Here is an 18987-nt window from a genome sequence, read left to right on the forward strand (position 1 = left end):
TGTATTTAGACATAAAGGTCGGATGTAAGGCAATGAAAAATGGATTTATAATTGAATTGTGATGAAAGTTGTAGAAAGATTAATTATCAAGTTACATTTACTTCAGTTGATGGCACTTTTGCTTTTAACAATAATAATTGTCAATTGGTTAGACACTTAAAGCTAAGTTTATACATATATTCTGCTACAACTTTAAGAATTTTGACTTTTCTACTAAATGGGTATATACATTTAGCTATATTTCAAATAAAATATTTCCATTGCAAGCGGCATTTATAATCTACGTAAATTACCAAAAAGTGGTTAAAAAATAGCCCTTACTGCGTAAGTCACGCAGATGAAACGTGGGAATAATAATGCAAACTCAGTTATGAATCTTACATAACATAAAAATGATTACTTAAATCTATATATTTTTTAGTGTTCTTAAAATTGTAGTACATTTTTTTTCAAGTTTGATTTTCTTGAAATATTTAAGCTCATCTGGAATTAATTAAAGCTTCAACAGTTTGAATCTTTCGTTTTCCCGATCTCCGTCCAATTCCTTAAACATATATAAAACTGTCTGCAAAATACAGTGAACAATGGTTGACAAACTTAGTTTATTATCGTACAAAATGCAATAAGTTATAAAACCTAATTGACCAAATTCAGCTATTGCTACGGCGATAAAAATGCATCTATACACAGGCATTATATTATTTTTGTTTCATTGAAACATCTACTCTCTACTGCATGATACAACTTCTTCTCATGTCATAGATACACACCTTAATGAGAGTTTCAACTGTTTGAATATTTCGTTTACCCGATCTCCGTCCAAGTCCTTAAAAATATATATAAAACTGTCTGCAAGTAATGTTTACTTAAAACAGTGAACAATGATTGTCACACTTAGTTTATTTTCGTAAAAATGCAATTAGTTATAAAACTTAATTTAATAAATTCAGCTATTGCTACGGCGGTAAAATATACATACACTAGCACAATATTTAATACATCTACTCTTTACTGCATGATACAACTTCTTCTCCAGCCATATGCAGGTTTGTATAGCATGTTAATTGCACGTTTTTATTACTTTCAGTTATATTTTAGTTTATGCTTCTTTAAAGCATTTTTGCCATTATGTTAATGTTAAAATTGTTTCTGGGAAATCGTGTAAAGAATACAGTTTTGTCACATGTTTAGAATCAACATAGTATGTATTTGCATAAGTGTGTTGGGATAATTTCTATGTTTGAGCTCTACGCTTTTTATTTGCGTTTTGTTCTTTAATCAATTTAAAAGTCAATATACACACACTTAATGTGTTTGATATTAAATATTGCATTTACCAATATTGCAGAGATAATTCAAGACTTTTGTTTACGTATAACAATGTCTGCAATTGATTTCAGATAAAATTAAGTGATAGTGAAATAAATGTATCAGTCTAATAAAAAGTAATGGTATTTGCTGCAAATATATAAAATGGAAGAATAAAATGTAAATCATACCAAATAATCTATATAGACAAACACCTTTATTTCTAATAAAAATTATATTTTAACATTAAAGTAACTCGACCGAGGTCAAAAAGCCTAAAAGCATAAAATTAAATTTCTTGCATATAGATCATCGCAGGCACCTAAAACAGGAGATATGCAAATATACTCAGAATGAAATGAAAGTCGTATTTTGTGCTATTTTATCCCGATTTGTAAAGCTTTTCAATTTGGATCATGTTTCACAATTAGCATAATCATCCTGATTAAAAAAAACACGGAGTGAGCGAATGGTCTAAAAGTTTGCAGATATGTTATTGGTCTAGACCTACATCAAATGGAACATTTATCCATTTATCTCGAAAAAATTATTTCCAGTCCCGTCATGTCAAAAAGCCTCAGTGGAGTTCCTTTAATGTAATACAGTAATAATTTCCAAATTGAGACAAACATTTTAGAATTGCATATATCTATGTCTTTCACAGACTAGGGCGTATGTTAGGGGCTAGAGCAAAGTTTATTGACATCCTTATATCAAGTTCAATCTTTAAATGAGACAGCTACTTGATCAATTAGTTGTAGAAAAAAACTAATTTAAACGTTTAAAAAAACTTGAAATGGTAGTTTACATGGAGTTATAGTCATAGCTTTCTGCCCAATCCGAAAATGTATTGTGTAACATCACGAACAATGTTAATATATCGAATAAATATGTTTTTTAAGAAATTATCGGATACCACAAAACTTGATGTATATGCTTTATATAAGTGAAAAATTATAACAACAAATATTGACCTACATAAGGTTTTTGTTTGCTGGTGAAGATAAAAAGTCGAAAATGTTGCAATTATGATTTAAAATATATTTTGTTTGTAAAAGTTATCCTGAAAGACATATTTCAGAGTTAATTGCTTTAAGTTGTCGCTTCTAAGATGTCTAAGATATTTAGGCATCTATAAACAGTCTTGACAAATCAACTTGATTTGAATATTTGATCAATACTATGGTCGGCCAGTAGGAAGATGTCCATGTTCAAACATTGCACAGAATATTTTGAAATGCTGACAATGAATTGACTACAGGTCTTAAATTTCAAGTAACGAGTCCCAAATGGTCTGAAAATCGTCAGTTAGCAAACGCTTTAATCAGTCGCTCTTTAATGCATCTGCAGGAATATCTGACGGCAGTGTAGGTGGGGTTCCGACCGGAATATAAAAGCTGTAAGTATATCTGTCAACAGTTTAGGTGGTGGTCCAGGGGGAAATATAAAAAAACAAATTAAAAAAGCAATGTTTAGTTTACTGTTTCTAAAAAGACGACTGACATGAACAATTGCTTTAAGGTCTAAGCAAACCAAACACACAAACAATTAAGTACAGACGTTGTTTGCTTACAATTGCATGAAGCTCCTGGTCACAATGCGAAATGTAAATACAATGGAAACAAAAACAAAATAAACAGACAATGAAAAACAATAACATATATGACCAAATTTTTGTTGGCATCAGAATTGTCAATATATTGTTGTTATAATAATATCAACAAGTGAAAGACGATATTTCATGCTATTACAGTAAATATTTAGAATCCTTTGTGGGAAAGGACAATATTATTCCAAGCATTGATTTTGTTGTATTTATGACCCTTCTGACGAGATTGTTGTGAACAAATTTGACTGGTGATATTCAGAAGGACTATATTCCGTCTATACGTAGTCATTCAGTATTTAGTCAGTTAGAATATAATCCGTCATAATGTAATACAAAAGTTCGACAATGAAGCAAAATATTATATTTAGTGCACATGCACAATTAATAAGTTGATTTTGTGATCAATGTATTAAGATAACTATTGGATTAACAAAACTTTATTCTATACCAACTACATATGTAATTAATTTCCATTGGACAAAGTAGGGTCAAATATATCCCATATCGGACAGAAGAAAGCGTATGAGTTTTTCTTTCCAGAGTTTTCATCAAGAATAAAAGATCTTTATAAGTTAAAAAGTTGCAAAGGGTCGTGGTCGGTAACTTGCACTTTCCATTATCGACCATGAACAGGCTAAATCAAACCGAGCCGGCAACATGGTCAATTTTGCCGTGTTGGGCTTTGTTTAGGGATTCTGGTTTTTCTCTACTTTATAACATCAAAGCACAGAAGGCGCTGAATTGTTTGGGTCTCAAAATATCAGAAAGGTGAAGGTACCATTTTTTTTTGTATAGTGCCACCAATGTTGTTTCCAGTGTTATAACTGTAGTAAATTGGCTATAAGTTTAATTGCAACACTGTTATTCAATTCAATGTGTATTTGGCATAAACAATTTTAAAAATAATAATAATAAAAAAAAAAGAAAAAAAATGTGAGTTGCCTTATCTCGAATTTGAACTCCAGACCTCTCGCTTCCTAAACGAGCATGTAACCCCTCGTTCATGGGAAGGTTAACAGCCTGAAGAAAACCACAGTATTCTAAATTAGGGTCTGCAACCCTTATTAATATCAAGATATTTTGTTCACGGTAAACCTGTTGTTTAACACTGATGTAAATAATTATGGAGCTTAATATAAGCATGTATATCTGTAAAGAACACAATATTAGAAATCTTCGACCAATTGGGAACTTTTTTTCTTCTCCCGGGAAGTCTTGAAAATTAATGCGCGTTTTATTTGACAACACGCAGTGCTCTTCCCTTAATTTTTTCGGCGTTAGTGTACTTATAAAGGGAAGTAACCGCTTCGAGGAGTTCGGACTACTCTTGGTTTTTGCAAATAAGCATATCAGGGTCTGAAATTTCGCTACCATTATTTGTTTGGTCTGACGACCCAAACAAATACAAATTCATACAGAATTCACTGAGGTATCGACAAATACGGTCTTTCAGCTGTGTATTCGTTCAAATATATTCCCGTTTGATACAGAACACTTGTTAAACGTTTACTTACACTGTATTAAAACACATTACCGACAAATCAATGGCATCATTGTATTGAGCTTCTTTTTATATACATAGTGACAACTTTTTCCTAACTGTTAATGATGCATTCTAATTAAATCGCCTTTCATATAACGCCATAGCGCCTTTCATATAACGCTATGGAGCTTAATTATTCTGCCTTAACGAAACCTCGTTACTTTCTTCATATAGCTGTACGTGTAGTAGATATTTAAATAATTATTATGATCAGATAAAGAGTCGATCTTTTTAGGATTAAAGTTTAGCTCCGTTATTTTCAAGTCATGGTGAAGATGAAATACTAAAATAATTTCCCAATGGTAAAAGTACTAATTAGTATTTCTCAAGTGATATGTATACAAGAAATCGCATCTTCATACAGCGTGTCTTATCAAAATTTCTAAACATAGGTCGAAATATGCAAAAATGTCCTTACTGCGTTAGTCACGTAGTAGAAATATGGTGATAAAAAGTACAAAATCAGTCATTAATTGCATATAACAGGCAAAATATTTCTTTAATTGTAATTATTTCTACTTTTCTTAAAACTCTGAGTATATTTCTCACAAGGCAGAGTTTTTAAAACATATTTAGGCTCGCTTGGAGGCGTGCAGCATTAAATATGGGCAAGTCATTAAAGTTAACGTTCTTAATGTGATTCTATCCATACCATTAGTGTTGTGCGTGGCGTGAATGCATACTTGTTAGGAGCTAATTAATGTCAGATTTTAAATGATAGACATTAAAAACATGTTCACTGGTTCGAAATTAAAAAAAATATACTATCAATTATTTATTATTCTGTATTAACTACGACTAGTACATTAGTGAAAGCAATTATCATGAAGTCAATGAGGCTCAAAGCGTATCGGAGGTGGTGTTTTGTCAACGATTTTAACAAAGGCCTACATACGTCAGTATGTATATATATAATTTATTGGTTATCACGTTACGATATAAGCAATCAAGTTTGCCATAAATTATTCCTTTAGAATGACTGCGTACTACTTTAAATATACCCAGACCTACTCAAATATTCATGTTCACTTCACAGAGTAACAGGTTCATTACTGTCTTCCCTCTTCTATACCTGTATTGCAAGTATTTCATCTCCCATGGGATCCATAACGCGAGACATCTACGATGAAACATTTATGTAAAAAACTCTTTCATCACTCGGGTGAAAATATTTCAACTAATTACTTTACGCAGTCCGATTTTAATCTAAAAAAAGAATCTTAAACATCTTTCACTCTTTATTTATGCAAAAGATTGGTATTTAAGATACACTGTAAACTTAAAAATGATTTCTTAACGTTTACCTTTCTAAGGCTTATGCCTTTTCTCAACAGTATTGACAAAGTCCCGATAAACGCGCCGTGGCGTTGAAACTGAGACAATGCTGAAACAATGTTATTCCTACCCAAGAACTTTTTACAAGCATACAATAGTTTGTCTGTATATGATGACAATTGTTTTTTCATTCCATGGAGAGATTTTCTAAAAACAAGCTTGTAGCTTCCTGTTCAATCTTAATTTGTGTTTAATTTAATCATTTGTTGTAAATATGTTTAATTGAAAAAAAAAATGTTGTTTTAACTAATATAAATTTTGATATTAATATAAAATATTTGCAAGTTACATACACCAATCAGAGCGAAAAATGAATAACATGTTCATAAATTTAAAGGTTTTCAATATCCAACTGGAATAATGGTAGAATAAAAAATATCTTATTTTTCTTAGAGGTTGTTTTGTTTAAAGAAATGAAGGGTACAACGCAACTCGGAATGGTTAATGACGAATGATGAAATCTGATGTCAACTTCCAAATAAGAATACTTGTATATTTTTTTCACGAACAAAAATAACCTTATTTATAAATTGATCAGAGCTTTTATTTACCATAAGAAATGATTTAATGGTAGTGACCTAATTATTTGAACACACCAATTATCCTATAAATGAGTTAAGAATTTTTGCAAACAAATCATATACATACATCTTGTTTTGGATGACACGGCGTTGACATAACAACGCGATATATCCATGGATATTTGTTAGTAATATCTTGGCCGAAAAAAGTCGGTACTTTCTATTTGTATCGGTCTTTGATTATTGGTATACTTAATACTGCCCCCCCTTAACCTGTTGAATTTGTGTAAATAATTTGCCCTGCTTTGTATTAAGAACATGTTATTCAACGTTTAAGTGATTTCAATGTTAGAAACAGCTTTGCTAAATGACACAGACCCTGGTCAGACTGCACTGAAATCAGTTAAAATTCTTTTACAAATAATCAAGTGATGCGTCATATAAAATTCATGGCAAAATGGCAAAAAATACTGACCAGTCGTCCATATTGTCGGATTCAATTGATGGGATATTCTTTTAACAATTTTCCCAGTTCTACGTGCGATTTGGATATGCATATTATTATATTAAGTAAGACTCTGTATTAAACAAGGCTGTACATCTAGTATTAAACTTTATAATCTTGTATAATCAGGGTGGTATGAATATCCAATTGTTATTTGATATAGATTATCTAAAATAGAAATTCCTGTAGATATATAAATTAGATCTACAGTTTTTGCAATGAAAGGTGCCATTTTTCATGAAAACGATTTCCATCTCAAAGAAAACCACAAGTACAAAGCCAGATAGAGTCATTTGATTGTATATATAAGTAAGACTTAAAGCAAAGTTTTTTGCCATGTGGACAAATTAAGAAAAAGGAATAAAGCGATAAAATGTTTAAGCAGCAACGTCTTGCACTTCACTTCTAAATTTGAATTGTGAATATGTGTTTGTTTTGTTTATAATATTGTTAGTTTTTCAAAGGTTTTGGCCTTTTGATAATGTGTTTATTCAAATTGTGGTGGTAGTTTAAAGATATACTATGATCATCTTTGAGTAAAATAATTTTATTGCAGAATTTTATGAACATGTCTTATTTAGGTAAAAGAAGTAAGAACTATATATTGGAATCTGAGTTTGCTCTTACGATCAAGTAAAGCTTGCCCTTTCTTAAGAAAACTGCCAATTTTTTAAATACCACTCTATTTTCATAGTGTATCCACTTATTGCGTGTAGGATTTAAAGAAGAACACATCTACTTTGGTTGAAGCAAAACATATTTATTTCATATTTACAAAAATACTTTGTAGCAACATTATTTTCAAATATCTAATTTGAGCATTGTATATTTTTAATGTCAATGAATAAATTTATAATTTCAGACAGAATCATTGTTTGTTTCAAGGTCATGCGGTAGAAGTATGTCACACATAAGAAAGAACAGTTGCTTAAATGTATAAAAAGTGACTAAAACGGCGGTCTCCAGGAGTTCATTAAGGTTATTATATCAACGCGGGCGTTCTTCCTTTATTATCACTACGCGGGCGTTATTCCTTAAAAGATAACTATCTCGTTTTAGTCTTCAATTTTTCATGGTTCATTAAAGTAAGTCTATCCTAATGTGCTAGTTTTACGGTAAAGAGAGAAGGCTTGGATAAGTCTCACTTATTCTTACATAAAAATATATCCCTGATATAAACCATTTACCATTTGTTTTTATTTTCACGCTTGAAACGCACAGCTTGGAGATTTGATAAAGAATTAGTTTAACAGTCATCAGAATATACAGGATTTACCATGAGATTTGATGAACACAAAGCTTTGCCGAGTTGACGAAAGTTGCTGGTATTTTCCGATAGTTCTGTAGTCACATAGCTTCAATGCTCAAACGCAATTCATAGAAACAATCAAGGAGGAGTGAGTAAATGAACGCTGTCTTTTCATTGGTCAATGAAAGGTGTGTGTATCACGTGATATTTTACAGCGTCATGACAGCACGCTGACAGGATATGAGCACATTAGTACTTAGAAAGGACTAATAAAGTTGTGTTGTTGCAAGGTGCAGGCAACACTTTAACAGGAAACATGACGACGACACTTTTCTTCTTGAGTTTGGCTACATTGATTTCACTGTAAGTATATCTAATTTGGTTTTAATTCTTTTTGCTTTTTGTTGATTTTCTTTTAAATATTATGATAGTTATGTAAAATGTATAATAGTTTTATGTAAAGTTTATGTAATAGGGACAAAAGTCCTGCTAATATCAAACATATAAATTTTCGAACATTTGAAATGTGATGAAGATTTTAGAATATGAACTTGTAGTAAAATTATCTCAATAATAACTCATCTTGTCGTATACAATTAAATTAAAATAAACACAAATGAAAAATGTACCTACGCTTTAAAATGTAATATTACCACGACGAAAGATATTCAGGAAAATGTAGTCTTTAACGCTTCAAATTTAAGTTTTAAAAATATCTTACACTTCTTGAACGTATTCTTCTAAGTCATGATTTCACTAAATCTATGCAGCATTGTATCAAAACGTTTTGTAGTTAAAAAAACAACATATATCTAATTGCCCGTATGTATTTGGTTAGGTAACACTTTCTTGATTCAAATGTATTGTATAATTTTTTAAATGTAACAAAAACAATTTAATTTCCAATTTCAAAATTTCAAATTCTCATTTGGAATGGAGCTATGAAAATTGCAATCGGAGAACAACATTACTATTTCAAATCATATTTAAATAAATAAATCAAACAATCATATATCATCCACATGTGAACAGTTTTGTTATTGTTCATTGCATTATTAATTTTAATCGTAATTACATAGAAATTATTTATGTGTGTGACCTTTTTGATTTGGTTAAGATATGAAATTTGTATGATGTTATGTAACAATAGAAACAGTTTAAACAATAACCAAAAAAAAAAAAAAAAAAAAAAAAAAAATGCGAAACAAAACCAACAAAAAAAAAAACCTTGAGATTATTTAGAAAGTTCCGACCAGAAGACCCACCCTTAAGAGGTGGCAATTCCAGCAAATCGTAAATTGATTTGATCTGTATTAAAATAAAGACGACGATGCATATAATGTTTATATATGGTGTTTATGTTTATGTGTTTTTGTCGAATCTTATTAAAAAAACACACAAAAAACACACACAAAAACAAAACAAGAACATATTTGTGAATTAAATGCAGTGATTTTCTCAATCCAGTGCTAGCTAAATATGAACGGGAGCTTATATCTACCGTCATTCACAATTAATCAAACAAAGCCTATACAATTTTCAATTTTGCCATGATTAGACGACCCTAAAGGCGTCCATTTTCTTTTTATTAAATTATAGTCAAAGTCAATTAAAATTGCTCAACAATATTTGCAATGTATACGTGTTTTCATTTTCATACAAGTATTCATACGTTTAGAACTGTTTTATATATTTATTGGGTCGGTATTATTACATGTTCTAAACAATTAAGCTTTTGATAGGCAGGTTAATATTAATTTGTTCATTTATCATCACTGTTTTTTAGCGTTATTTCCGACTATCAATTCCTGTATCCGTTCTGCTTAATCGCCCATTTTTATAACAAGGCAGCGTCGAGATATGATTCATGGCTTTCAAACACAGTTTTGAACTGAGAAATTACTAATGAATAAGTAATAAGTCAAATTTTTCGCAATAAGTAAACATGACGCTGAACTAAAAGGATAAATTCCCCCAGGATATGTACAAATAACATAAAAGAGTCTGTAAAATTCGCGTTATTAAAGTATAATTGTCAGCGACATGGCTTCTTACGTTCCATAAACCCTAATTCGAATATTAGATGGAAATGTTTTGTCAGGGAATACAACTATGCTGTATTATATGTAAAACTAAACCTCAACAATAAATGTCATAAAAAGAGAATGTTTCAAACAGATTTTTGTGTTATAGAAGTGGGGTGATTGCTTTGTAATCACATTTTATCAATCGGATAGTTCTATCAGCACAGTTTCTGCAGCACATAAGAACACATTGGAAAAAAGGTTTTCTATTTGAGCATTTATACAGTTGTGGGAGTATTACCAGGAGATAAATCTGTCTCTTCAACACAATAGAATGTCCACAACAAGTTTGTCTAGAGGTCAGAACCTTGTCAGTGTCATCTTTTCTTTATTGGCATTGTATCTCTATTTGACATAAATGAGCACAAATTACATCGCCTGAATAGTTTCTTTTTGTACGTTTTTTATTTAATTATCGGCAGTTATAAAACAAATGCAAATTAACAAGCACATATGTGACACTGAAGTCACTGATAAATGCGATTAACTCATTTTATTGATTTCATTGTATTTTTTTTAATATCTATATATATATCCCCCGTTCATGTTTTAATTAAATGTTTACATTTGCTAAAGCCGGTGCTAGTGGGCCGTGGGCAATAGGATGCATAAATTATTTATGTCCATAGCAGAACAATTTTGATGAAACTACAGCGTCAACAACGTCTATTAGGATTTAAAAGGCTTGCAATTCCTTGTCATAAAAGAAGGATGACAGAAAAACATTTTGTACTTCTCTTTTTTTTTGCATTTTTACGTTTAAAATGTAGTGTTATGTTCGGTTATGTTCGTTTATGTTATAAATAATTTAATTTTCTTCATAGTTTTATTTTGAATTGTTGACGAAACTTTAGTAGCATGAATGTCATTAACACAAATGTTTTTTTTTCATAGAACTAAATGTTTAGTAAAATTGATAAATAATTAAAATTCTAAAGATGAAGAATAAATGTTAAGGAATGTTATAATATGATTTATTATTTATAACTGTTTATTAATAATTGCTTGGAAATGTCTTAAAAAGAGTTTTCAAACTTTTATTTGTTTATCATGTTTGGTTCATGACTTTAGGACTTTGGTAAAATAATTGATTTTAAAAATTGTCGATAAAGATAATTTTTGTAACATCTTAAAAAGTAAAGGCTCAATTTATAAATCAACAAGAGCATTTTGCTATTAGACTGTTTATATTTTTATTTTTTTTAAGAATACCAAGTAAAAATTGGCGTTGTCGAATCTAAAATTGGGTTATTAAGATCTCGACAGCCAGCAAATAGGTTAAATATTAACCTGAACATTAATAAAAAGCAGTTGGTGGCAAATACTAAATTTAACAGTAATAAATGAAAGTCAAAAGTACCGTATGTAAAATTCTGAATGTGAATATCATTTCTATTTAACTTTTAACTCTTTATTCCAGTGACAATTTCATTACAAAAATGACGACAGTTTAATTTAAAAAAGTAAAGTAATTAATTATTTATTTTGTGAAGATTTATGAGGGAACTATAGCTTCATTGAACATAACGCTAGCAGCTATATGCCGTTGTTGTTTTTTAATCTTTCGAAGTATTTGATCTGAGACTACTGTAATCACTTGATTAAATTGAACTGAGTACTATGGTATACAAAAGAGACATAATTAATTTGTAAATGTTAAATGAAGTCATAAAGTAATAAAACTGTTATTTTATTAATATCATTTACACAATTTCTGTTTTATTATTTACACTTTTACATAATTTCATTTACCACAACCATAAGGAAACCTCAAAAATAATTTGAAGCACTACTTAATGTTCCAGTATCACAGAAACGCATATTGCCCGATAGATGGCAAACATTCAATGTAGTTATATTTTAATTAAAAAACATTGGCTTCTTATAACGATATATCTTATTGAGTTTATGATCATAAAGTCGTTAAAGCTGAGGCGGTATTTTATATTCTAAGCGTGAAGTAATTGGTAATGAAATATCCGTATCAAACAAAGCAATTTCCTTTCATCCGGAAACTAGTGCAATTATGACAATAATATCATCGGTTTAACTAAGTTTATAATGCAGGAATCATTCAACTTTCGACCACTTTTATTGACTGCGTTACCTTTTTACAGTTCCACTTACCGTTTTTAAAGCCATGTAAACCATACGTATATTGCTTTTGGTTGTTTTGCTACTTTGTCAGTTTTTTTTCTAGATGAAATTGTTATTTTAGTAGTCTCGATTCAGTTTTTAACGTTATTCTTCTCAAAACAATCGCTTCGTTGCCTTAAATGTGCACAAGTTATACTAGCAATTTGTTTCACATCACAAATATGACAATGTACACAGTAATGATGCAAAAAGAAAATCTAAAGAAAACTGAAACGGCTCGGGCGATTGAGCCTGTTAATAGACAATTGTTGCAAGTTCAAGCTACTGTTCACACTCCCTAGCACCGGCTTATGAACTGTTCAACATTTCCACATGACAATGGTCAAATTAAGAATTTGTGAAAGACATTTTTACTTATTCTTATGTTAAAATGAACGAATAAATCGTGTGACCATTTGCCTGCAATTTGTCTGATCTCTTTCATGCTTGATTGTTGATGCATATCATGTGTATACAGCATGTCTCGAGAGAATGTGACCGTACAGATAATGATTCTAGATGACCAATACTGTAAACATATCTGATGTGACACGGTAATAGATACGTTCTTTACAATATATCACTTGTGAAGTTGACGTATATCGGACGTTACTGAAAGTTTTCTACACAGGCACTAATGTAAAGCCACTCTCTCATTCCACTGTTATGTTTGTGCTGGTTTTATTGGATAGAATAATTAGACGAAGAAATTGTTTATCTGGTCGGTTTACAATGAATAATAAATGGAGTCAAATACGAAACAGTCGTGTCAGTTACATAAACTTGTAAATTGCTCTTACATCCTAAAAATGCAATTAAGCCACTGAACGCTCGTCATTTTAGATGTTTGGAAATTGAATATAAAAATTGTATGAATAACTTTTAGGAGCATGTAAACAATTATTCCACACATGTGCATTTCTTTATCCCACCTTAATGAAACCTAACATTTACCAAAACTCAAACAGGAAGCTTATTGCACAAACAAATAAAAGGAAAAATAAAACAAACAAAAAATGTCATTGAAAACAAAATGACCAGTTTGTGTTCATTCAACATTAGGATATTCTTACATTTGTCTATGTTCAGTATGGAAATGATTATTCAATTGTTTACAATTTTTGTTTTCATCTACTAATGTATCAATGTATGAAACTATATAGCTCATATCAAATTTACATTTATTTCATATGTCAGAGAATACCAGTAGTGCTATATTTCTATTCATTTATAAATGTTTGTCTCATTAATAGTAGAATGAAAAGTAATAATTAGATAATGAACATGATACAGCAGTATAAAAAAACAACATACAATACATATTGATATCGTAGAATATAAAAGCCAATTATCGTTGTATTCAGAAACAGTTATAATACATTTACTGAATGGCATTATATCCATTCAATGTATGCATTCTATCTTCATATTTTTCTACATAGTACGCGATTGTCTCTGATATACTTTGCTATTGTAAAATATCATGTGCCTCACTTTGTTACATATATGTTTTCATTATTCAATTTCCTGAAAACATTCAATGAAAAAGAAAACATAATCATTTGCAAAATCTTTATTGTTATTAATTATGAATGAAGGAGGGCCCTACCGCCATTTACTATATACTTATAAATGAAATATTGAGAAATATTGATGAAATAAAATACGTAAGCTATGAAAATTATCATATTTCACTCATGGCTACAACCACTCAAAATTTTTTTATTTTCACACCACTTGGTGAAAATTAATCCTGTATTTATAGAAAAAACTTGAATATCCTCTATTTACTAGCTGGCATAAAAATACTAATTATCTCTTAATGACGTTTGAGTTTTGTTTACATTGTTATATATCATAAAGTGTATTATATCATTCAATAAATATAGTTTTTTCTTCGTTCAAAAATCATGGCGGTAGCATTTATCTAAATTCTGTGTCAGGTCAATAAAACGATACATTTATTAAATGATATATACATACAGCTAATTTTATTTGTTTTAAATTAGTTTATATTCTTAAATAAGGTGTATCTTTGAAAAAATAATCAGCATTTTAATTCAATAAAATATCATCATTATGATAGTAACAATTCAATTTAAACAATAGTATCATATGAATAGAAAGTTGATACAAACTAGATACCTCCTAAGAAGTTAAAAATATATTCTTAAATTTCTTAAGACATATGTTCAAATATTGTTGGTGAAATATTCGTTTGTAAACGACAAAAATGTTATAGTTATTTTAAAACAGGTTATCGTTATCATTACATTTATTATTTGCAAAAAATTCAATACATAGACCTTTATTTATAACAACTGTTGTAATTCAAATTAAATAGTTATTCGATAACTGTTAAATATTGTTTGAGGTGTAAAAAGTCTTTTTTTTTCAGTATAATTCAGTTGTTATTAATCAAATCATAATTGGTTGAATGTGCATTACTTTTCTAAATAAGAAAACCTTCTGCAATTATGGCTTTATGTTACAAGAATATAACTATATATTTTTTTTTCAATGTTAATGGCTCAGGTAATTATTGTAATTATGTATTATTCTAAGGCTCGTTATTTGTACAAAAGGTGGAAAATACTGGCCGAGATTACATGTACTTGCAAGTCTGTTTTCTTTCCATAAAAGCAAAATATTTCAAAATGTTTAACATGTTGGCATCATTTTTTTCAGTTATCATGTTATATCGTAATGTCTGGAGAATAAATTTTTCTTATAGAATTAGTTGTAACACAATTTGAGAATCTTTTTCTATCGGTCAACGCCATATTAGTTTCATTATTCTGTTAACCCCGTGACTCCACTTCAAGCAAATTAGAATGAATTCTATTAAGGAACCGTTTAGTTGTCGGCAACAATTGGTACATAATGCTGTTATGGATATAAGGAAATCGTTCTAACACCGTCATCAATGCTTGCTCAATCACAACATTTACGTACAAAAGTTGAAAACTTTGTCATTGAGGAGCATCAAAATCAAAAGTTCTTTCTGTGACAGTCATTATTGCCTCGAGAGACAATGTGTACTATTCTACGTAACTTTGTATAAATGATACTTAAAATCTTTTAGGTATACATAAGTTTATATTGAAGTGTATTTATATGTTGGCAATAGTTTTGCCTGTGTTCCAACTAAAAACAACAATTTTCATATAATACTGTTAAACCATAAAGGATTCAACAACCTGTCTGATAATGCTTGTTGTCAGTAATCAAATAAAAATATTGTTTCATAATGAATAACAAAACAACAAGAAAAATACTAAAATATGTTCCAAATGAAAGTACTTTGCATTTGTGGTAGTGTTCATATTAAAGTGTTTTTCCTATGTGATAGCAAACATTATAGCAAATAAGTGTTCAGTAACCTCTTTTGTAGCATACCCAGGAGTAACGTTACAATCTTAAAAAGGAAAAAAAAAGAAGAAGAAAAAGAGAACAAAATGAAAGAAAGAAAACTTATAACTTTAAATGTAGGTTTATAAACATTCAAAAGTCAAAGAGTCAAGTGACATTTAAACACTTGTGATGAAAAACAATTGTTGCCATGATAGGATTGTAAATAATTTTTTGAGCTTAATCTTCTAATAGATGAAGGTCTAGACAAATAGCTTTATTGTCAAATTTTAGATCATTCGACAGCATCGTTTTTCAATAATTAAAGAATATTTAAAAATGACCCAAAATTGAAAAGAGTAACAACGATTTTCACTCATATCTGGCTAACTATACCACCAAAATACGATTTTCAATTTATCTCTGAGTATTTTTCTTAATTGTCTTTTGTATAAAATGATTCACCCTATCTATGTTAGAAATTTAGATTTTATGTTTTCAGGCTTTTGGACCTCAATGTATTTCTTTCAATTTGATAAAAACTTATTTTGTTGCCTCAGCTATAAGCGTGTAGCCATTTTTTGCAAATTTTGTACAAAATTGTCACACTTATGTTAATGCTTTCGAAAAAGCAGAAACCCAATTTATATATATATAAAATTTACTGCAGTATACGAAAAAAATAAAACAACCAATTGCAAATACAAACATAAATAACATCATGACATCACTTTGTATGAAATATATATTTAGCTTTTATGGAACTACTTTTTGTTCCATTGTGTAGGAATCTATAAGCTTATAAATCATATAAACTGTCAGAATATTAAAATTGCTCTAACACTATACTTGACAGGACAGTATTTTGATGCAAACATTTACCGATTGCACAAATATGTTCCAAATGATCATATATAGGCTTCATGATTTTGGTTTTGAGCAGAAAAAACTCTCAAATAGGTTTGCTTAATGATGGGCATCAAGGCGGCTTGCTCTACTTTTAATTCAATGCATTTACAATAAATTTTCCAGCAGTATTTAATGTCATTGTACCCCGGTAATCAATCTTTGTATCATGTCCCAGTTCTGTTAGGCAATGATTGTCCAACTGTAAACAAACCTATCCGTAAACCAACCAGATAATCGAATTATCAGAGTAACATTATTTTCTGTGATTATGATATAACATCAATAACTTCCATGTTCGAATGGGTAAATTAGGTCATCAGTTATTACAATCCGATTTCCATAGCATGCATCGAGGTGTTGATATCCTATAAAATAATCATTTATATATCTTGACTTTTCTTAAACTGGCTGAAAAAAGTAAATCTATCGACAGCAATTAAAAAAACATAAGATTATTGAGAAAAAAATCCAACTCGGTTTACTTGAAGGTCGTATAAGGGTTTTACATTTTCCATGATCTTTCTTATTAATAAGCAGACTCAATAGAAAATTGTCTGTGATTTCCAACTATTTGTTTCATTCTGTTCTCGAGAAATCTCCAACTTTTGAAATTCTGATATAACCTATTCATGGGAGATAAAAAAATCTTCTTCAAATTTATGAAATCAATCCAAATTCAAATATATGGTTTTCAAGACTCACCTTTATCTATGCTATAATTCCTAAATTATCAAAATTGTTACCATAATGAATCATCATTTCAATTAATTAATTTTATTAATTAACAACGGTACTCATACGTTTATAGATTGGAATATACTAATAGTAAGCTGCTGATTTAAACTCTTAACCTACACGGACCAACAACAATCAGCACATCCGTACAACCAGACAATGGTCTATATTTTTGTTAGTTCATCTTTGGCATTTTGATACTTAAATCCATCGATTTCCAAATGGGTTGTTCTAAGTAAAAAAACAGGTGAAATATATTACACGTATTCAGCAAGATAAGGTTTAAGCCATTTGATGTAACAAAGTGTGCTTCATCAACCAAATTTATGTGCTAGTGTGTACCGCTTATCTTTTGATGCCGCTGATATACCTTAAATAGTCAATGAAATTTATTTTAGATGGTATTGTTATATTTGATATAGTATATGTTACAAATAGATATTTGCATAATAACCATTTCGCTCATGAATTATTTCTGTGGGACACACTTGTGGGAGGTGAGATTATAAAATGGTGCGGGAATGTCATACATGTATTATTGGCCTGGCCAATTGTTATTCATAAATACAATCATGTTTATACGTCATAATAAATTACTGTATTTGAAAATGTAAACAGCCTAGGCAATATTTATTTTTAATTAACACATATTAAGTAGCTATGACATTGCATATTTCTTAGGGTTTGATCATATGAATATTATCATTATATATTTTTATACAAAATAAGAGTCACGTTGGCTTATTTCCAAATTAATGAACATTTATACTGTTCTGTTATATAGATTCATGTAGATCCTTAAACAAATAGATGTTACAGTCTAAAAGAAGAACAACATAAAAAACAACCGAACAAACTAAAAAGAAAACAACAGCGAAAGTCGTGATGAACAATGTGTTGACATTTCTTAAGTTTAATTATTTATTATGTTTATACATTTGCTAACATATGTCATAATAGATTCAACCAATTTTATTGCAGCATATTTTATCATTTTAATTTTGTTTTGCACCAAAGTATTGTTATTAATTACCGTATTTATATTTGTGATCTCTATTTAAGTCTTTAAAAAAGTTAATACATTGTTATTAAATTCTGATTGTAAATAATCATTTGTGGTAGGTTAACATGAAATCCAACAATTATCACTATAAATGAGGAACTATCACAATCCCAAAACAAATATAGAAAAAGAATTAATCTTTACGATTTCTTTTACAATATTAAGATATTCCGCACTTATTACATTGAAAAAAAAAAAACCGTCTTAAACAGTGTGTACGTATTTACGCTAAAATGTTAAATGCAGTAGCGTTCTACACCCGTGATTGTTTTCTTGCTCTTTTGAGGTAATTTAAACTCATATTTGCAATTGAGATAATTGTGACTTTTTATCCCGATTTAGTGTAAAGTTTTGCTGTTGACTTTGAATGAAAATTATAATATGTAAAGCCGTTACTGATTTACGTTAGCCAGACAAAGAATGGTCTGTCAGGTTTTAAAAGATGCATTTCGGCTTAAAAATGCTATGATTGTTTATTTCTCAAAAGTTTTATTTTTTATTTTTGGTGTCGTGTAAGGAATTCCGATGTAAGAACTGACAAAGCTGAATCATCTTTTGGCACCTCTGTTCTTTGTTAATTTGTATTATTTCATGTATTGTGATTTAGTATTTTTTAGGGAAATAAAAATACCAATTGGT

At 29.5% G+C, this 18987-nt stretch overlaps 1 protein-coding gene across 1 annotated transcript in view; it reads left to right on the plus strand.

The window, feature by feature from the left end:
• Nucleotides 1-8180: 8180 nt before the first annotated feature.
• Nucleotides 8181-18987, plus strand: part of LOC132744929 (uncharacterized) — a 30292-nt gene continuing 19485 nt past the window's right edge. The window contains exon 1 of the mRNA XM_060733720.1: nucleotides 8181-8433. Coding sequence (XP_060589703.1) covers nucleotides 8387-8433 — 47 coding nt within the window. The 5' untranslated portion in view covers nucleotides 8181-8386. The remainder of the gene's footprint in view (nucleotides 8434-18987) is intronic.

This window comes from Ruditapes philippinarum, unplaced genomic scaffold (genome assembly GCF_026571515.1).
Source record: "Ruditapes philippinarum isolate M1 unplaced genomic scaffold, ASM2657151v2 ctg1413_1_1_1_1, whole genome shotgun sequence".
In the NCBI taxonomy this organism is placed as follows: Eukaryota; Metazoa; Mollusca; class Bivalvia; order Venerida; family Veneridae; genus Ruditapes; species Ruditapes philippinarum.